The sequence below is a fragment of the Dermochelys coriacea genome, chromosome 2 (genome assembly GCF_009764565.3).
Source record: "Dermochelys coriacea isolate rDerCor1 chromosome 2, rDerCor1.pri.v4, whole genome shotgun sequence".
Taxonomy (NCBI): Eukaryota; Metazoa; Chordata; order Testudines; family Dermochelyidae; genus Dermochelys; species Dermochelys coriacea.
In genome coordinates, this window is record NC_050069.1 from 4608826 (window position 1) to 4631411 (window position 22586).

General features: G+C 44.0%; 1 protein-coding gene across 1 annotated transcript; it reads left to right on the forward strand.

Moving 5' to 3' along the window:
* The first annotated feature begins 1850 nt into the window (after positions 1-1850).
* Positions 1851-22190, forward strand: MROH6 (maestro heat like repeat family member 6). Its single transcript, XM_043509853.1, is given in 19 exon segments — positions 1851-2016; positions 2019-2060; positions 2063-2616; positions 3428-3577; positions 4391-4436; positions 4439-4544; positions 5409-5509; positions 5512-5558; positions 8742-8986; positions 14233-14370; positions 14493-14607; positions 15323-15466; positions 16091-16270; positions 18557-18712; positions 19292-19411; positions 20522-20624; positions 21600-21665; positions 21962-22135; positions 22138-22190. Coding segments are annotated over 19 exon segments (2706 nt in total).
* Positions 22191-22586: the final 396 nt, after the last annotated feature.

A 22586-nucleotide genomic window follows, 5' to 3' on the forward strand; every position in this document is an offset into this window, starting at 1 on the left:
AGAGGTGTAAGTAGTGGGATAACAAGGGCTGGAGGTGCAATCAGGGACTCAGGAAAGTCAGGGAACATGACAAGGACAGTTCCCTATTATTCAGGGGAGAGAGAAAGAGAGACTGAATTCTCCAACCAGTAGCTGAAAGGCTGGGCTGTTTCCTCAGCTTAGCCTGTGTCCTTTCCAATGGTTGGTTTGGTTTTAACCTGGGAGCCTTCACACCTGAGGAAAAAGCCTGGTGAATAAAACTCACAGTGAACTCTTGTTATTGGACCCAATGGCTTATAGCCATCTAAGCAACTGTTTGGGTGTGTGGACAGTGGAAAATAGGGAAATAAGATATTAGAATTGAGATATTAGTTGGCCTAGTGGGAAAGTGGGAGGTACACTGAGAGAGAGAGAGACCCCTGCTGTCAACTGTATGGAACCACACTACTCAAATATGTGTCATAAGCCTTATTCTGCTAACAGCTAATGGGGGTTCTCCTTTAGCTCCAGTGGGGAGGCGCTTTGCCCTTGCAGCAGGAGGGTCTGAACAGTAGCACTGCTGTTGCAGTGAATCTGTGAATGGCTACAGGACGCAACAGAGTGACAGCCAGGATGTCCTAGGTTGCCAGGTCGTTATAGGATATTCTGTCCAATGGAGGCATTGGCTAGCAGCAGCCAGCCATCCCCACACAGTAAGGATGTGTGTTGGTCTGGGTGCTGTGAGTGGCTGTCAGGTCATTTTGATGGGCAACGGGACTACTTCTTAGGTGCTCTAGATAGAAAAGGAAATTTATTAATTAATTATATTATTATATTTACATGTACTGGGTTCTTTCCAAGGATCTAGAAAGACAGTTCCTGCCCCAAAGAAACTCATCAAAAAAAGTTTAGATAGACAGATGGGGAGCTGCAGTACCAAAGAGCACTGTAATTATTTATTGTCTGTATTGTAGTAGTGTTTATAGGCTTAAGTCAGGATCAGGGGCCCATTTTATCAAGTTCTGGAGAAACACAAAATAAGAGAGGGTCCTTGCTACAAATTTAAACAGAGAGCTTAAGAGCCCATGTAGGGGCAACAGGCAGAAAAAACACAAACTCTGCCACTCTCTCCTCCAGGGGATCATTTATTTGGTGGGGAACTTTCTATTTATTTTAGAGGCACAGTGGCCCGATTGATCAGGCACTGGACTGGCACTCAGGAGATCTGATCTTGTCTGGGCCCTCAAGATGCTCCGGCAATACAAACAATAACAATATTTATTTATTTTGGATGGTTCAGAGATAGAAATTGTGATAGTTCATAGGGATTTTGTTACGAAACCCAAAGTGAAAGTGGTACTTGCACACCTGGAAATGATAGGATCCTGCCCTGTTTTTTTTTTTATTTAGTGTGTGGTTTTACTCTGAAAAGTGACTGTAAAAACTGAGAGTTTAATCTGGTTCCTGCCTTTAACTCTTTCCTCTCCACGGTGCCCAACTGTCACATCTTGAGAAGAGGAGAATGTCTCATCACACTTCTCAAATTTCCCTCATAGGAGACGCATTACTCTTTTTAGTCCCAAAGCTACCCACTTTCTCTGCAAGTTTGTCACCCCCCTCCCTTATACTGTTGAAAATTATTTACCTAAGAAACAAAGAACCATTAAGATGCAGTTTACAGTCAGTTCTTTAAACTAAAGGAAGGGATCGACCAGCATTTTCAATTTCCTGCATGAACCTTTTTTAATGTCCTTCATTCTGGATCTTGGTCATACATTGTGTCTCACAATTCAGCCGTGGCAAGTTGAGATGTATGGGTCTCTGCCATTTGTTCTGCAATTCCTAAGGACAAATGGAAAATAATTAATGGCTCTTCCTGATTTAATTACAGTATGACTTCAGTTGCACGGCAAGACCCTCAAAAGAAGAGCAAACAGAAGTCTGGTAGTGTCTCTGAGATAATTATTGCTGGTGAGGGCATAAGCTCCTCTCCAAAGGTTGAGAAGGACCTCACCTTGCAACAGGAGAAATCTCAAACAGTCCAGCTGGTTGCTGCCAGGAAGGGACACAGCCTAGTCTGAAGAGAGAACTAAGCTCTTTGTGGTTCAGGAGAAGTTTCAGGCTGTAAAAAGGCTAAAATCCTCTCCCTCTTCTCCTGAAATAGCCACTGCCTCTCCCTCAGTGAGAGATCTCTCAGCTGTGCTTGAAGAAATCCAGGTTATCAAGGGGACGTTGCAGGTACTTTCAGATTCATCAATGGAAATTAAAGCCAAGCTCTCCAAGGTACACAGTGAAATCTCACAGATCAACACACTGATGGAGAAAAATGAATCAGGAATCAGCCAAATTGGAGACCAAGTAAAGATGCAAGTCAATAAATGGGAGGCCAGCTCGCCAGATATGAAAACACAGCTCTGTATTGCAGACAAACAGGATCTCACCCTACAGCAGGAGCAGCAGAGGTCTGTAACGCAGGAGCCTGGTGCTGCTTCAGGAGAAGTGGTGGAGCAACACATTGTCCAGAAGCAATGGGACCTCATTCTTTGGCAAGGGAAGAGGAAACCTGAAACAGCAGGGCCCCTGATAACAGGAGACTGGACAAGCTCTCAAACTCAACAGGACTCCTCCCCACTACCGCAGGAGGAAGGCAATGGTCATGTATGAATGTTCACCATTTATTACAGCTTCCTTCCCACTTACATCCTGGCCACTCCACAAACTAATCCCAAGCAACCCAGGCCTCTCTGCCTATTTATGCCATCCAATCCAGATCTCTTCATATTTAACCTACCGAATCTGGGCTTTTTTGTACACTTATCCTAAACAATCTGGCTCTCTCCACATATTTTTCTACCTGATCTGGGCTTCTCTGAGCCATCACCCCACCCAGACTGGGCCTCTGGGCAGACTTAGCCCACTTGCCCAATGCTATTGTATGAAACAAGTGAGCAAAGGCTTAGGCCAACGCTTTCAATGTTGGTGCCTAACGGTAGGCCTATAAATCCATATGTAGACACCTACTTAAAAGGCCATAATCTCAGACATGCTGAAAACCCAACAGTCCTCACTGAACTCACAGAGGCTGGGTTCTGTGCATCTCTGAAACCAAACCAATTAGGTGTTTAAATATGATCTGAAGTTCCTAACTTTATTATTACTAGTATGTAATGTATGTATTACTGTAGCACTTACAAGCCCTAGTCATGGACCCACTGTGCTAGGCACAGTATAAACAGAAAATAAAGACAGTCTTGGCCATCAAAGAGCTCCTACCATCTAAGGAATCTACGTTTGAAAATTTTGTCCTGAGAAACCTTGCAATCTGCTGGGAGATTCAAGTGATTTAACCTCTAAGGAGCCCTAGTGAGGGACTAGGCTGTGGCCAGATTCCTCTTGCTTTTAGTCTCCCCAGTGCGGGTGGCATCTAGAACTGTACCATCAACGAAAGACTTTGTCCTGTTTATTTCAGAGCGGCAAAGAGCATACTAGTTTGGTCTCACTTACTGACCTGGTGCTGACAACTGTAGCCAGTCTGAAGGACTCTGACCACGCCAATGAAGCAGCCACGACAACACTGGCTGCAATTCTGGAGGACCACGGGGCTGAGATGAAGGAGAAGGTAAGAGGGCAGGAGCTGTGAGCGGTGGAAATTGGAGTTCTCTATGCTGGGGGTAGTGAATGGACTTTCTTTGTGGGTCTGTATAATGACTTTGCCATATGTAACAGGTGTACCAAAACTGCTCATGTTCTTAATTGTATCTGCGTCTGTATTATTGCAGTATCCCTCTACTAGGCATTAAACTAATCTTCTGTGTCCTCATTGCAATAGTGGGCTGTGGTGCTGTATTAATGAGCTGCCAGTATGAACTTGTGAATCAAGTCTTCTTCAGGAAAGATGCTCTCTGTCACAAAAAGAAAAGGAGTACTTGTGGCACCTTAGAGACTACAAATTTATTAGAGCATAAGCTTTCGTGAGCTACAGCTCACTTCCGATGAATGCATCCGATGAAGTGAGCTGTAGCTCACTTCATGCTCTAATAAATTTGTTAGTCTCTAAGGTGCCACAAGTACTCCTTTTCTTTTTGCGAATACAGACTAACACGGCTGCTACTATGATCTCTGTCACAGTTCCTCCCAGTCCAGGGCTCCTTCATACCTGTCTTGTCCTTCTTACTCTTCTCCAGGACTTCATGCTCACTCCTTGGGTTCTAATTCTGTCAAATTTGTTATTATGGTCTCTGTACCTTTTGCCCTGTGTATCACATCTGTCTGAATTACAGTATAAGCTCCACAGAGCAGGGACCATGTCTCTCTATGTATTTCATAAAGTCCCAAGTACACATGCCCTATAAATAATTATAGATATGATTAATGAAAATTCAGTTTCCACCACCAAGAAGAAGTGAATCTTGAGTGCCTTTTCTTGCTCCAGGTGTCAGACATTGTGGATGGCATCTATCTCCAGATAAACAACGTCCCAGAGGCAGTGCCAGGCGGGCAGCTCTCAGGGTGGTGTGTTCATTGGCTGAGGAGTACTCAGAGGAAGTGGTCTCAAGCCTTCTGAGACACTCGCTCCCATGTGACAGGTAATTGCATTAATGCATAGCCCCTTTCTAGTGCCTTTCACATGAGGATCTCAAAGCACTCTAAAAATTGTAAAAGCTGCAAAGAGTTCTGTGGCACCTTATAGACTAACAGATGTATTGGAGCATAAACTTTTGTGGGTGAATACCCACTTTGTTGGATGCATGTAGACAGATGCATTACAAATTGTAATGACTTGAGCCTCACAAAGCCTCTGTGAAGTAGGTCAGTACTGTCCCCATTTTACAGACTGGAAATTGAAGAGAGGTGAAGTGACTTGCCTAAGTTCAGCCACTGGGAATAGGACCCTAGGAATCCTGACTCTCACTCTCAGGATGCATGGGTGATGGGTGCTTGTTTTGTGCTAGTGCCAGAGAAGAAGGAGGAAGGAAGCTCCTTTCTTTTCATAGTTAAACCCTGGGTCAACAAGACATAAACTGTGCTCTAGGAGCACATGTGGGTCTTTGGGGCTCAACACATGGCTCCCATGACTTGGTAGGTCTGATAGAGCTGTGTCTCAGTTTGATGGTGAACACCTCCATTGGGTTTTGATTTTACAGAACCAAACCCAGTCTGGTTCAGATCCAGGTCGATCATCCCTGCATTTCTTCCTGTTTCCTCATGGGATACATTCTGAGTAGATTCCTCTGTCCTGTGGGCCTCCCCTGGGACGTGTTTAGGATCCTGGCTCCATGTTAGGCTTCACAAGTGCCTGGAAAGGGAGTTCAGGAGAAACTTCTCCATGCGGAGGAGGGTGATTGATGAACACAGTGGAGTACATATACCGTGGTGATGGGGGCTATATACTATCTAAACAGAGGAGAGTGCTGAAGGTCTGATCATGTGCCTACATTTCTGAATTTCAGCAATGCTGCTGAGATGTGGAAGGGCCTGTGCAGAAACCTAGAAATCAATGCTAAAGTTATGTGGCAGCTGCTCAGAGAGCTGAAACAGAGACCCCGACTCCAGGGAACAGCAGCAGCTCTGGTGATGGAGCCTCCCTCACTCCACTGGCTGTGAGTAATCAAACCAACAGGACTTCCCATTCCAGAGAAAGGGAGCAGCTCTGTATCTTCCATATTGAGCAGCAGCATGTCAGAGTACTGAGGGATGATGTTGATGACACATCTGGGGGGAATAGTGTGATGGGTGATGTCATCTGCCTGATGACACTCTGAAAGTCTCCCTGTCTTTTGCACTTTACCTTCCACCAAGACTTTTACCATGACCACACCCTTCTGACAGAAGACTGGATGAGACTCATTTGGAGGAAAAGCAAGCTCTTAACCCATCAGAGGGGACAATGACAGAGCAACATGCAGCACCATCTGTTTCCCAGGGCAAAACTGCCTCCTCAGGCCCTTCTATGGAAGGCTAAATTTCCCGGTTGAACACATGTCTAGGTGGGCTTAATGATAATCCTTCTGACTGGCAGGGCCCTGCTGCAATGATTCCATTTTGCCTCTGCAATTGGGAGACACAGTTTAACTAGCTTGTTTATTGTAACTGTAAGTCAGGTAACAAGCTTTTTCTTGCCACGATTATGAAGTAACATGTAGTAACTTGGGAAACGTGGTCTAAATTAAACTAGTATAAGGTGGATGCACAACTGTTGAAAATACTGTATCCACAAAGTAGTTACCAAGTGAGGAGGATGTATCTAGTGGGGTCACCGGGGTCAGTCCCTAGGTCCAGTACTAGTCAATGTTTTTATTAATGACTTAGATAATGGACTGAAGAGGATGCTTATAAAATTTGCAGATAACACCAAGGTGGGAGGGATTGCAAGCACTTGGAGGACAGGATTAGAATTCAAAATGATCTTGACAAATTGGAGAATTGATCTGAAATCAACAAGATGAAATTTAATAAAGACAAAAGCAAAGTACTAGGAAAATCAATGCAAAACTACAAAATGGGAAACAATTGTTTAGGTGGTAATACTGCTGAAAAGGATCTGGGGGTTATAGTGGATCACAAATTGTACATGAGTCAACAGTGTGATGCAGCTGGGAAAAAGGCTAATATCATTCTGCGGTGTTGTGACCCTAAGCACCCCTCTATTCACACCGTACACACTATGGTAATAATCTTTGTACAAAATATGTCTTGTGAGGTATCATTTGAAAACTCATAAGTCATTGATCATTAATATTCTTGTGTGATGTATGCACATGGGGTGTATTAAAATTATGGAAGTATGCTGGAATTATTACTAATGTGTGTTTAAATCAGGCATGTCAGGGGGCAGTAGGTAAACAGGTCTGCCTTAGACAAAGGAATATGTATTTGCTTCTCTGACCAGCCCTGTCATCTGACTGAGACAATGAAGGTCCATTTTTACATAACCAGGTAAACAAAACTATCAAGCAAAGAAGAGGGGGAGGAGACAGCATGGCATCTACACTCAGCCAGAGAGAGAAACTTGGTTTGGGTTTTACTTTTCAATAATACATTGCCTAAGGTTATTGATCTATGGAAGACTGGGCTGGAATCAAAATGATAAAGTAATTGAATCAACTGATGTTCTACAATATTACTGTATATAATATAGAGGTGAGGTATTTTCTGAAAGTTAACGGCAGATGGGTGATTAATATCACTCTGAAATGGTCTGTATTACACTGTATGAAGAAATATGGCTACTCAATGATATTATGCTTTAAAGTCTGTGGCCAAACAAGGAGAAACAAGTTCCGTACCAGAAAGGAGAGAAGGTAGCTATCTATATAAATTAAGCATGGTGGGATCAAAATAATGGAAGCCCATTTACATCCAGAGGGATAGGAAGCCTCAGGAAGGGAAAAACCATGAGGGCATCCTGCCTCTGCAAACAAAGTCATTGAACTTTGGAAGATATGAGCAAAGACAGAAGCCATCTTTGGCATCCATCGCTGAACAGACCACAAGGGAACAGAGCTCTTGCAAGTGAGAAGGATGGGTCTGTCAGTCCAGAGGTGGTTGAAATCTCTGAAAACTGAATAAAAGTGAGAAACCATCTTGAACAAAGCCTGCACCTTGCTAGATTAAGTTTTAGACTTTTAGATATATGTTTTCACTTGGATTTGCTTGTAACCCTTTCTAAGTTTATTCCTTTTACCTGGCATCACTTAATCTCTATCTTCTTGTTAATAAATTTGTTTATTTTTTAACCATAAAACAACTCAGTGCTGTGTTTTACAGGGAAGGATGTATTTTCCTCTGTAAGTTAATAAGCTGTGACATGCTTTGTGTCTTTAGAAGAACAAACTAACCTTTCATGTCTGGACTGTTCAGGAGTGGGCTGGCATTGCAGAGCACACGGTTCTTGCCTTCCCTTTTGCAGTTTTTCTTCTTGGGCAGACAGGACATGGAGAGGAGGAGTCCTGCTTTCTTTCCTCTCCACCCTTAAATAGGATTTACATATGGCAGGAATCCTTTGTTTCCCAAACTTGACTCCCTTTCCCTTACAGTGGAAAGTTACAAGAAGTCCCATGTAATGTTTTAGTATCAGGTGACAGGACCACCTGACCTCTGTAAGGATCACAGCGGGCCCCGAGTCAGTGGCAGTATGGAGAGTCCCAGGCAGTCCTAGCCTTTCACAGTCCATTGTCCTTGCTGATGGCCATCCGCCCTGTTTTGGCTTTTCCATTGTTGTACCTGAGCGTTAGCAATGGGCATCACCCGAGAGTACCACAGTTGAAATACAGATACATAGTCAATATTCCTAACTTCAGATACAGAAATGACACAGGCATACAAATTGGATAATTGCATCCAGTAAATCATAACCTTTCCAATGATATCTCACATAAGCAATCTTGCATAAAGTATATCTGTTTGTCATACTCATATCATAAGTATATTTTCATAAAGAATATGGAAGAACATGTCACATGGGAATGAACTGTTCTCCATGTCCAAGGAAGGTAGGTCAAGAAGTAATGGGCTTAAACTGCAGCAAGGTGAGCTATTAGCTTTCTAACTCTAAGCTCTGGAATAGGGTTCCCAGGGAGGCTGTGGAATCCCCATCATTGGAGGTTTTTAAGAACAGGTTGGACAAGCACCTGTCAGAGTTGAGCTAGGTTTACTGGTCCTATCTCAGCAAGGGGGACTGGACTTGATGGCCTCTCCAGCTGCCTTCCAGACCAAAATTTCTATGATTCGATGTAGGGAGACAGAGGATTTTAGAGTTAGATTTTTCTCTCTTACTTCCTCAGGCAACCAGAGCCCTGTGTGAGATGCTTACTATCTATGTGTGCATTGGGGCAATGCGGGGTTTCTACCCCCAGCTATTCCTAGCTCTGCTGACTCAAGTTCACTACCTGGTGAGCCTGCCAGGCTACACTGAGGTCACCAGAAGGGAGTGCGGCCAGCAGAACAGGCTCACGACGCCAGCATGTGAGGTAATTATGGAAAAAAGCAGATGTTTAGGAGGCAATAACCACATGGGTGGTTCCTTGTGGCAGGGCTTCGGCAGAACCTACTGAGGGCTTCGGATGTGAACACAAATCACCCTCTCAAGGAGGGGTCATGTTGAAGGGGCTCTGGCTTAACTCAGATGGACACAATCCGAGTAAAAGTCTCTAGTTGCTCCCCTTCCATGCAGGACCAGCTCTAGCACCAGCAAAAACAATCACGTGCTTGGGGTGGCACAATTCCAGGGAGGCATTCCGGCCATCCTTTTTCTTTCTTTTTTTTTTGCTTGGGCAGTTGCTGTGGGCGGCAAAATTTTCGCTTGGGGAGGCAAAAAACCTAGATCCAGCCCTGCTTCCATGTGGCCTTACAAGCAGTAAACTCCAGAATTCAACAAACCATGCAGGGTAGCTCCTATGCTTCCTCCAAGCTTTCTTTCTGGCTTTCTGACCAATAACAAAACCTTTTTTAAAGGTGATGAGCCTAACAGCCTCAGCTGCATCTGAATGGCTCCAGCTTGTTGGGCCTCCCTGAGCTGCCTCTGAACCCTGGCTGGGACTAATCCCTCAAACACCATGTCACTCACTGGCTCAGCAGGGCCTCATCTGATAGACACCACTGGATGGCTATGACGGGCTTTTGGATCCCCTTCAGGGTGGCACCAATACAACTGTAAGCCTGATGTGAGGTTGAGTCAATCCCTGAACAGAGCCCGATTAAGCCACATGCGGTGATGAGTCATTCCCATGCTGGTGACTCTCAGGGCAGGTATATAAGCCTCACAGGAGACACGGCAGCTCAGTCTGCTCAACATCACTTCATGGCTTGGAACTCTCCACCAGCCCTGCTAGTTGTGACAGACACTCAGGCCTTAGCTTGCTCCAGCCTTGCGCCAACTCCAGGCTTGTTACCATTCTGCTCCAGCCCTGCCCTTGCTCTGGCCTAGCTCCCAGCCTACGCTTGCCTTGTGCTGACTGCGCTCTTGACTCCTGATTTCAGCTCTGGCTCCAGCTCCTGGCCCAACTGCCACCACACTGACCACTAGACCCAACTGCTACTACTCCAACCACTAGGTCTGACCATCCAGGTCTCAGTTCTGACACCCTATAGGCGTTATATCGCTGTACACTGTTCCTCTCCACCACCAGCAGGGCCCAGTTACGAAGGAGTGGGTGTGTTTCTAACCTCATAACAACGCACAGACAACACTATAGGAAAATAAGGAGGCAGTGTTGTCTTGTATATCAAAGATGTATACCCTTGTATACTCTTGTACTGAGGATGAGATAGAAGTGGAGGCAGACCTGTCAAAATCTCTGAGTAAGGATAAAAGGGGTAAAAACAAAGGTAATGTCATGGTAGGGTCTACTAGTGGACCACATCACCAGGAAGAAGAGAGAGAGTGAGGCTTTTTTTAAAACACTAACAAAATCATCCAAAGCCAGGACTTCAACAACCCAGACATCTATTGAGAAATAACACAGCAGGCACAGATTATCCAATAAATTCTTGGAAAGCATTGGAGATAACTTGTTTGTACAGAAGGTGATAAAACTACTGGGGAGAGGCTGTTCTAGATTGATTGGACAAATAGAGAGGAACTGGTTGAAAATCTGAAGGTGGAAGGCAGCTTGGTGAAAGTGAACATGATAGAGTTCATGATTCTAAGGAATGGTAGGAGGAAAACAGTAGAAATAAAGACAGTGGACTTCAAGAAGGCAGATTTTAGCAAACTCAGAAAACTGGCAGGTAAGATCCTGTGGGAAGCATGTCTAAGGGCTTGTCTTCATTACGGGGGTAAGTCAATCTAAGTTACACTACTCCCAGCTATGTGAATAACGTAGCTGGAGTCAATGCAGCTTAGATCGACTTACCCCGCTGTCTTCACTAGACCTGCTAAACTGATCCCTGCTGCATTGATTGCAGCAGCGCCGATCTCCCCATAGTTATACCAGCCCTAAGGGGAAAAAGGAGTTCAGGAGAGTGGCAGTTTTTTAAAGAAACATTATTAAGGGTACAAGAGAAAACTTTCCCAATGCACAGGAAAAATAGTAAGTATTTTAAGAGACAACGCTGGCTTACCCAGGAATCTTCAGTATCCTGAAACTCAAAAAGAGTCATACAAAAAGTGGAAACAAGATCAATGTACAAAGGATAAATGTAAAAAAACCAACACAAGCATATAGGGATAAAATTAGAAACGCCAAGGCACAAAATGAGATTAAACTAGCTAGGAGATAAAGGGCAACAAGAAAACTTTTTGCAATATGTTAGAAGCAAGAGGAAGACCAGGAAAGCAACACAGAAAATGAAGTAATGACCAGAATATTAAATGCCTTTTTTGCTTCAGTTTCACCAAAAGATTAGCAGTGATCAAAGTACTAACGTAATGAACATCAGTGTAATGGGTATGATCTGAGGCTAAAATAGGGAAAGAACAAGTTAAGAATTACTTAGATAGTTAGATGTCTTCAAGTCGCAGGGCCTAATGAAATACATCCTAGACCTACTTCAGGAACTGGCTGAAGAGATCTCTGAGCCATTTGCGATTATTTGTTGAGGGAAACTGTGGAGGATGGGAAGGTCTCAGAGGGACTGGAAAAGGGCAAATATAGTACTTCTCTATAGAAAAAGGGAATAAGGACACTCAGGGAATTATAGACCATTAGTTTAACTTCAGTACCCAGAAAGATAATGGAGCAAATAATCAAAGCATCAATTTGGTAAGCACCTAGAAGATAATAGGTGATAAGTAACAGTCAAAATGGATTTCTCAGGACAAATCATTCAAACTGATCTAATATTCTTTGACAAGTAACAAGTCGTGTGTATAAGGGGAAAGCAGTAGTCTGATGTATCTCGACTTTAATAAGGTTTTGATACCACATGACCGTCTCATACGTAAATTAGGGAAATACAGTTTAGACAGATCTTACTATAAGGTGGGGTGCCAAATGGTGGGAAAAACATACTCAGAGTAGTTATCAATGATTCACTGTCAAACGGGAAGGGTATATTGATTGGGATTGGTCCTGGTTTCAGTTCTATTCAATATCGTCATAATGATTTGGATAATGGCAAGGAGTAACACTTTAAAGTTTCACAAATTTATTGGAGCATAGCTTTCGTGAGCTACAGCTCACTGCATCCGATGAAGTGAGCTGTAGCTCACGAAAGCTTATGCTCAAATAAATTTGTTAGTCTCTAATGTGCCACAAGTACTCTTTTCTTTTTCGAATACAGACTAACACGGCTGCTACTTCTGAAACTTTAAATTTGTGCATGATACCAGATGGGAGAGGGTTGCAAGCACTTTGTAGACAGGACTCGTATTCAAAATTATTTTGAACAACTGGAGAAATAGGATGATTCAATAAGGACACATGTGAAGTATTATACTTAGGAAGAAATATCAATTGCCAAATACAAAATGGGAATGACTGCCTAGGAAGGAGTACTACAGAAAAGGATCTGCAGGTTATAGTTGATCACAACCAGATATGACTCATAATGTATACTCTTGCAAAAAAGCAAACGTTATTCCAGGATGTTTAGCAGGAGTGTTGGAAGCAACTGAGAAGTAATTCTTGTCACTGAGCCTGATAAGTGCCTCAACTGGAATAGTGTGTCCGTTCTGGCCACCACACTTTGGGAAAAATGTGGACAAACTGGAGAAAGTCCAGAAGCGAGCAAACAAAAATAGTAAAGGTCTAGAAAACATAACCTATGCAGAAAGATTGAAAACATAGTTTGTTTAGTCTGGAAAAAGAAAAGATGGAGGGGGGATATAAGAACAGTCTTCAGGATATAAAGTTGTTATAAAGAAGAGAGTAATTGTTTTCCTTATCCACAGAGGACAGGAAAAGAATAATGGTCTTAAATTTCAGCAAGGGAGATTTAGGTTAGCCATTAAGAAAAGCTTCCTAACTGTAAGGGTAGTGTAGCACTAGAACAAATTACTTAGGGCGGTTGAGGAAACTCCATTATTGGAGGTTTTTAAGAACAGGTTAGACAAACACCTGTCGGGTGGTCTAGCAAACACTTAGTCTTGCCTCAGTGCGGGGACTAGACTAGATGACCTACCAAGGCCCCTTCCAGTGTGTGGTGCCCAAGTCACTGAAAAGTTCCTAAATCCCCCAGAACTCTTGGAAACCACACCCAATAAAGGCTTAGCAGAGCCGGATGAGTCTGTTACCCAGCTGCCATGCAAAGGGAATGCTGATAACTTAGATCAGCTATCCACTGTGGGGCTCCTTTACCATTTCCTGACTTTACCAAAGCTCCTAAATACTCAAACATCTACACATTGTAGCTTAGATGGAAAGAGACCACTGTGCACCATTCAGGGCCAAACACCTTTCTGTCTATAGTATTTGTCCCTGAGCACTGAAACATCCTTCTTTCTTCCAGGTAATTCCTGAGATCTTCCCAGTGTAAGTTCCCTAACTATTTATGGGTGACACCCTCTTGTTTTACAGACAGTTAACAGCTGTGTTATTAGCTACCTTCTGATTTCCCAACCCATCACCATATTTGATAGGCTCCACTGGAGATCAGAACCAAGTACTGGAGCAGAAAGCCCAGTGAAACCAGCTCAGAGTGCATCTGATGAAGTGAGCTGTAGCTCATGAAAGCTTATGCTCAAATAAATTTGTTAGTCTCTAAGGTGCCACAAGTACTCCTTTTCTTTTTGCGAATACAGACTAACATGGCTGCTACTCTGAAACCAGCTCAGAGACTATTATTAAGATAATACATGCCATGGAAAGTTCCCAGGGGTTATAGGGGGGGACTCAGACAGAGAGGAGGCATTCAATAGCCATACATTCCATCCATACACACACCTATGTGAATAGAAATTAGATGGAGATGAGCGACAGTGTCACATCTAATCTACCCACTGTGAGCCAGTGCAGGATTATTTCCTGCATTTGGTTCTGCAGGCTCATTTTAAATGTCTCAAACTAGGTAGCAATCCCACATTCTCCAGTTTGCCCCTGTGATATCTGTTTCAAACTTATTCTGTGATCTCCCTTCCTTTGCTATACATGCCACACCTGCAGGGTGTTGATGTCTCAGATCTAGCTTGTCAGACTGCCTATGAGGTGATGGGAGTGTCTGTGTAGTGGGGTGAAGGTAGGATTGGGGTCTCAGTTATATCCCAGTATGTTGAATGGGTCAAAATAATCTCTTGTGTAACTCTATAGAATTTGACCCTATGTATCTTGGTGCTTATAAACATGAACTGAGAGGGGTTGTTTTAATTCCATAACCCTGGTCTTTTTTTCAATGTAGCTGCGCAGTGGAAGCTCTGAAGGTCCTGCTGATCCGAGATAGAAAAGAAATTGTGTTGCCATGGTTGGAGAAAGTGGGAGGCTGGGACCTTCTCTCAACTGCTGAGGGTTACCTGGAAGGGGTCCTTCTGCTGGCTAGGTAGGCAATGAAAGCTTCAAGTTCCTCTGGCTACCTTGGGCTGACTCATGCTCAGGCTGCATCTGTTGCAACTTTGTTACTATATTCCTCCAATAATTATGAGTGTCTGATTTATATCACAGAGCCATGGTTACACATGCAAGCCACCATCTCTCTGGGCTTCTTGCCAATACCTTCCCAAATCTCCGCACTGAGGATGAAGAGAAAACTTTGACAGCCATGGCTTTCTTCACTGGGGTAAGATGGGTTAGTTGACATGCGTGGCTAGGCTTCTAGGGAGCAGTTTAGCTCCAGACTTCAGTAGCTCAGTGTTGAATGGGGAATTTTCATCAGCAACTTGGCCATCCTCTTATCTGTTCCTTGTCACTGATTCTGGTGGGAGAAGCATGATGAGAGATCCTATCTTCAGTTGCAGAAGCATTAGTTTTGGATGGGCTAAACCATTAGGTAATACAGGGAAAGAATGAGAGATCTCCAAGGATATTTCTCTCCAGGTTTCCTCACTAATTAGATGGCTTGTCTTTTCCCAGTTCTTTGGGACTGTCTGCACAGAATGGTCCTTCCCCTAAAGCCATGAGATCTAGAGATACTCATTTTCCTGGATTTTTGTTTTTAATTTACAGACCAATCCTACTTCTGAGTCCCTTGCCTGGGGCTGTGAGAAAAGCCTATTCACACCTCATGAAATGTGGGTGAGAACTGCATTCACACAGGTGTGGGCTGTGAGTTGTAATACTTTGGTCTAATGTTTTAGTGTGCGAGTGCTGGTGGTTTGTGATATACAGGTCAAATTAGATGATCTGGTGGTCCCTTATGGCCTAAAACTCTATGACTCTAGGAGATTTTATAGCAGAATGCAGGGAATTTTGCCTCTGATATCCATCCAAAGAACACACCTGGAGAGAGAAATCTCTGTTTTCCGCTTGTAATGGACTCATTGTTTTGATTTTAGCTTCTCCGTAGCAAATCTGTGATCAAGCTATTGCCAAAACGAACTATTCTGGGTAGGCTGGAAGAGTGGCAGATAGATCCGAGACCCACTGTCCGTTGGCTAAGTCTGCATGGGCTTGGAAACATGGCACTTCACCAGCAGAAGGTAATAGCAATAAGAGGGACTTCCATGGGAGCTGCAGATATTCAGCTCCTCTGAATACCAGGCCTTACATGTCTGCAGCTAGGCCTCCAAAATTAGAGGCTACTTCTGAAAGCATGTGTGTAAGTGACTTGCCCAGGCAAGTCAGTTGTGCAGCTAGGACTAGAACCCAGGAGTCCTGACTTGTTCCAGGCCCATTTCTAGACCATGCTGCCTTAGGTATAGAAGTGACAACTGTCACTGAATGGTGAATTGTCATTATTTTCAGTTATAAAACCAACTCCAGTAATACCAAAACAAGCCTATAGTGAACACAACAGAACCGTGTAGCTGGTGTTAATGGCACTGACGCAAACCCTAGATCTGCAGAAGTAGAACCAGAACTGCTGGATGGTTCAGGGCTGAGTGAGTGACATCTGGGAATGCTTCACCAGGGGTCAATAATATTCCAGGAAAGTGACAAAGAGCTGTCAATACCTGCATCCAGCTAACAGAAAGCGAGTCTCTAAATCCTGGGAGGGACCATGCTCTGAGCATCCTCTATCTTCAGTCTGCTGGTTACATTCTGAAGTGACTGAGGAGTATGAGTCAGTATTCCATCTCTTCTGATGAGCTTCTTTTCTGCAGGTAAAACAGCTCCAGGCTCTCCTTCCTGCCATCCTGGTGGGTTTGAATGAGACACACGAGAGGCTTGTTGAGGAGGCCATCACTGCTTTGGGAAGCATTCTCAGACACCACAGGGACAGGGTGAACATCAGCTCCATCTGTGTTCGGATTGCGAAGACACTTCGGCCCTTCCTGGATGACGTAAGGCAACGGGAAGAGGAAGGTTCCTATGTGTGTGGAGGAGGAGCGGGTTACTGCTCCCAGGGAAAAGCAGTACCCTTTGTGAGGGGAGAACCTTCTTTTTTAATCCCTTCAATTCTTGGTTCCTCCTGCTTTCCCTGATCCTGAGCTAAGTTTTCGTTCAGTGGATCCTGTTGGGCCTTTATTAAACAGCAGTACAGATCCACTTATAGCCATGCTTATTGGGGTCCACTTTGGAATGCTCTGTCAGAGGTAAAGTTCATGTCCTGTCACAGTCAAGCTCAATAAGGCAATATCTAGTCTGTTATCCATCTGCAAAATGGGGTTACTGATATTTCCTGACCTCCCAGGGTACTGTGAGGTGCTCAAAAATTCTATATTGCTTGTGAGGTGCTCAAAAATTAGTGACGAACACCACAAAAAAGCCTGTAAATAAGTCATCAGTAGGGCAGATTCTGATGTCCTCTATTAGTCAGAGGTATACTCTCTGCTATAGCCATGATCTGCAGCTCACAATACTACAGAATTGATATTGGTCTCCAATTTCATCTTTTCCTCAGAGTAAAGCAGGCCTTCCTCATTACAGGAAAATGAATGCTCAGGGTTACAGCGAGCCCAGACATTTAAACCTCAACCAGTCTATAGACAGGATTTTCCACCAGGCATTTGGCACCCCATACAGGGTCTCCCATGACAATGGGGATTTCTGTCAATGGCTGATTGGGTGACTGAGAGTGAGTGTCTCTATTGATTCTGAACTAGAAGGACAGCTTGATTTCCCCGCAGCAATCTTTGGTGAACGAAGGACCCTGAGACCAGAAAGATATTATGGCAACGCTATCTGGAGGTTCAAATTTTATCTGATACTCAAGCAGTATGCTGCAGAATATGGAAGATATAATCCACTGGAAGATGCAGGATTATGATGTTCTATGTGTTATGCAGCAGGATGTGCTGCCGATTTAACACCCCTCTCCCCACAATGAATTGTCAACTGAGTTTGGGCCCAGGACCTTCTGTGCCACAGCACAAGTCTCTACCACTTGAGCAAATGGAGTAATTTAACTAGCTGGTAGCAGTAGTGGGTTCTTATCTTCTAGTGGCCAGACCACTAGAGAAGGACATGGCACAGACTCTGCCACTATGTTACAATGACATGGTGTTAGCAGGGAGTCATAAATATAAAGGGAAGGGTAACCACCTTTCTGTATACAGTGCTATAAAATCCCTCCTGGCCAGAGGCAATATCCTGTTACCTGTGAAGGGTTAAGAAGCTCAGCTAACCTGGCTGGCACCAGACACAAAGGACCAATAAGGGGACAAGATACTTTCAAATTGGGGGGGGGGGCTTTTGTTTGTGCTCTTTGTTTACAAGTTGTTCTCTCTTCGGACTGAGAGAGGCCAGACATAAATGCATCTTCTCCAACCCATCCTAATCCAAGTCTCCAATATTGCAACCAGTATAGGTAAACCAGGCAAGGCAGATTAGTTTATCTTTTGTTTTATGTGAATTTTCCCTATGTTAAGAGGGAGGTTTATTCCTGTTTTCTGTAACTTCTGTAATTTTTGCCCAGAGGGGGATCCTCTGTGTTTTGAATCTGAATACCCTGTAAAGTATTTTCCATCCTGATTTTACAGAGATGATTTTTACCTTTCTTTTTTTTAATAAAATCCTTCTTTTAAGAACTTGACTGATTTTTCCATTGTTCCAAGATCCAGGGGGTTGGGTCTTTGATGATTTTGTAACCAATTAGTTAGGAAATTATTCTCAAGCCTTCCCAGGAAAGGGGGTGTGTAGGGCTTGGGAGGATATTTTGGGGGAAGCAGTCTCCAAGTGGGCTCTTTCCCTGTTCTTTGTTTAAAATGCTTGGTGGTGGCAGCATACTGTTCAAGGACAAGGCAAAGTTCGTACCTTGGGGAAGTTTTTAACCTAAGCTGGTAAGAATAAGCTTAGGGGTCTTTCATGCGGGTCCCTACATCTGTACCCTAGAGTTCAGATTGGGAAGGAACCTTGTCACAGGGTATGCACCTCTTTTATAGAGATGCCTGAACCTTAGAGCAGAGAACCTCTAACACCTACATATGAAACTGTACTGGGAATGAACTGCCTGAATTCTCAATCCAATGAATTTCCTCAATCCACCACATTGTATAAAGAGCCATTCTTTCTCCATAGGCAGGCTATGCACAGTTATAAAGCCTCAGTCTGTAGTTTCCATTACACAGACACTGCTCTGTGCTGAAACAGCTTTCAGTGAGAGCTCCCTCTTTGTGTATTACTCACAGCCCAGAAACAAGGTGCGTTCTTCTGCCATTGGCCTGTTTGGGACCCTATTAAGAGGTTTGAACCTAAAGTCTAAATCCATCATGCAGGAGCAAGTCCTCAGCAGCTTGGTGCCGTTGCTCCTCCTTTTGCATGACCAGGACTGGGAGGTGGTTGAGGTAGACTTACCCTAAGGAATGACATTTGTCAGGCTTTTTGCCAGATTTCCTCTCTAGAGCCATTTCCCACGGCACAATCTTTTCTGCTTTTTACTCTAATGTGTTTCCTGTACACATGAACCCAAATGTAAAAACATTGCTCCTCACAGACACTTCCTGTACCATTTTAGCCCATGCAAAGAATCAATGCCAGATGCCATTAACAGGAAGGCAGGGACATTAAGGCCACATTACTGGGTGGCATCTACAAATGCACCTCTCAAACTTGCACGCACATCTGTCTGCAATTGCAAAACTCTATAAATCAGGTAATTGCAGCCTAAGCACCTCATTTGCATGAATGCATCTGCAAACATCTGCCCACCAAAAATGTGGGAGGAGACTGTAGGATCCCAGGGCCCTGGCTCTGGCTTTTTGTGGGATAGGAACAGAGAGACTACAAGGGTCAAGGAGGAGGCCATTAACCCTTTCCTTCCTCTCCTACTTAGGGTAAGTTTTCTTTGTTGACTTTCAGTGGCTATTGGACATGATCAACAGCATCTGTCCTTCTGACCTCCCTCTCTCCCCTTTCCCATGCAGAGCTGTGAGTGGACTTTAGCCCGATGTAATGACTTCATGGGATGGAAATTGCTGGAGGAGATATTCACCATGGCCCATTATGACAATCAGCAGGCCTTGTGCAATGTCTGCAAGCACTTGGTCAGTGAACAGTGGGCTTTTATTTGGAATGGAATGAGTTGGTGGTGGGGGCACATGAGTTAGCTAATAAATGGCACCATATTTAAAATGATTTGCATCTCCCCCAAGATCTCGCTTTGCAGTCTTAGTGACCCTCCCGTCCAGACCCTGCTGTCTTAGTTCACGTTGGTGAACTGGAAAGCTTGAAAATCGTTGGTGTTTGTCTAAAAGTGATACCTTCAGCAATGCCCATAGGCATAGGCAGTGGGAAGGGCACTTGGGGACAACGCAGTGGGACTAGGCAGGTGCCATCGGTGCTGGGGACAAGGCCATGGAGCACTCAGAAAATGGTAATGATGCTTTTTCCTGTTCAAAATCTCACTGGCAGGAATTGTCTGCAGCAGAATCACAGACATTAGAAACTGAATGGAGGTACTAGGTGACCCAGACCCTTCTCCTGAAAATGGAGGAATGTCTGTGCTCCATCCAGTCTAGTTTTAAAAATTTCAGGTGAATGGTCTTCCACTGCTGCCTTTGGGAGAGTCATCTACAACCAGTTGGCTCCCATGTTCACTGAGGCCCCATAGGACCTCTTTTCCCTCCCCCAATGCTGTTCTCTGATGACTCCAGAAACATTCCAGGGGCTTGTCTACACTTGAAACACTACAGTGGCACAGCCATGCTGCTGGAGCACTTCCATGTAGATGCTACCTATGCCAACGGGAAGGGTTCTCCTGTTGGAGTAAGTAATCCACCTCCCTGAGAGGCAGTAGCTAGGTGGGAAGAATTCTTCTATCAACTTAGCACTGTCCACACTGGGGATTAGGTTGGTTTACCTATGCCATTGACGGGTTTGAATTTTCAGATTCTTGAGTGACGTGGCTGGGTCGACCTAACTTTTTAGTGCAGACCAGGCCTGAGAGGAGTTTACCCAGAAGGTGGAAGCTCTGGATTTGAAAGAATTAACTGCTGGCACCAAAGTTGGATCAGTCTCTTTGCCTACTAGGATCCAGTCTGTGTCTCCTCTTTTACCCTCCTCACCTTGTTGACCTAGATACAGTATTTCCCTTTCTTCTACTCCCCAGCCAAGCTCTCTCTAATATTCAGAGAGGTCTCCGCATTCCTCCCTAGGTTCAGCGATACTCAGGGAGAGTCCATGAATTCCTGTTCCAGAGCCAGCACTATCTGAAGAATGGCCAGGCTCCGGTGAGGAGGGCAGCCAGTATGTTCACAGGTAAACCAAACCACACACTTGACCTTTGTAAGCAACTTCTATCAAAGCCTTTTTCTGAGCTTCCTTTCCTCTTTCTTGGGGTTTATAAAGAACTATAGGAAGTAAGTTACAGCCCTTTCAAGCCCCATGCTTTCATCAGAATTCCTCTAAACCCCACACTATGCTATTCCTGGAATAACTGCTTTAGAACAATGCAAATACTAGAGCTGAGTTAATAATTCACAGCTAATTATTTATTAGGCACATTTTGCTTTTTTGATCTTTGACCACATTGTGAAATTCTCCAGAGTATTTTTGATTCAAAAGGATTTGCAAATAGCTTTAACGACTAATTCTTGGGCAGCTGATTGTGCAAACTGCAAGTGTAACAATTGAATATATACTCTTCACGCTGTAACTCACCAAACTAATGTAACTGTAACTTTGGGCTTGTCTCCACTTAAAATGCTACAGGAGTGAAGCTACCTCACTGTAGAGCTTCAGTGTAGACACTGTCTGTGCTGATGGGAGGGATTTCCCATTGGCATAGTTAACCCATCTGCCCGGGAGGCAGTAGCTAGGTCAATGGAAGAATTCAAGAAGTTATAATCAAGCATACAATTGGAAAATAGTTTATGGCCATTATTTGAGCTACAATTTGCTTTCTGCTAGTATTTGCCCTAGCGAAGCTTGAGTGATCACAGAATGAGATCCTCTGACATTCACCAATGCAACTGAAGGAAAATTCATTTTTGCATTTGACCAAATATTTGCCAGGCTGACCCCATTTGCCCACTTCTAGTAGATATCCCCGCCTTTGCAAATCAGCCCTTCAGGCATGCTCCAGATCTGGGCCTCCTAGGAGCTTGTGAACTCATCTAATGACCTGATAAATGTTGTAAAAACTCCTCAATTTGGGGATAGGCCTAAGCAGTTGAAGCTCCTGCTGGAGGTTGTGAGGAGAAATGAGAGGCTAATTTTTAACCATCTCTCTAGGGTTCATTGTTCATCACATGGATGCCAGCTGCATGAATGGAGGAGATATGTCTTCACTGCTCAATGGTAAGTGAGGATCCTGGCCTTTGAACCAAGCAAATTAATATACCTGAGTGTGCACATCTAACCAGTAATGTGTCTATGCACGACTGTTTCAGGATGTGTGTTTAACCAGAGTGTGTGCCTGTCTGTTTCTGGATTTTGGGTAACAAATTTGCACATTTAAGGTATTCCTCTAGGCACAGCTGTTTCTGATCACATGGGTAGCATATTTGTGCATCTAAGTTCATGGTCTCTGATTGCGTATTTGCATATCTCTATGGGTGATCACAGGTCAGTGCCTGACCTGCTCCTTGTTTCAGCTCTCAGTGATTCGCTGCTTGATCCTGAGCCCTCAGTCTGCAGTGTTGCCTCTGTCTCTATCCAGCAAGTGAAGCAAGTCTCTGAGAATCTGGCTGTGACAAGTGTCCTGATCTCACTGAGGAGGCTATTCTGCTGCGTGACCAGCCAGAACAGAGAGAAACCTCTGTATGAGGACAGCCCTTTAAAAGAAAGAGATGGCTGGAACTTCAAGATTCAAAGACTGTGTGAGAATTAATTAAAAAAAAAGTAAGAATAAAACAAGAAAAGGAGTACTTGTGGCACCTTAGAGACTAACAAATTTCTTGAGCATAAGCTTTCGTGAGCTACAGCTCACTTCATCGGATGCAAGAGAGGCATTCCCATAAGCATTCCCACTTGCAGACATACTCTTTAAAGAAAGATTCCCTGGTGGCTTTTTCCCCTTAGAAGACCACTGTAGTCTATTAATTTCTGGATTAATATATTGATTATGGATAGATTGGTTTTATATTAGATCACAGTCACCTGGGTTAAAAGTTCAGCTTCCTATACAACTTGTTATGGACTGGGATGTAGGCGGCCTGGCCTAATAGTCAGAGCAGCAGTCAAGTCTAGTGGGTGGAGCAGGCATCCCAGTTGTGGAAC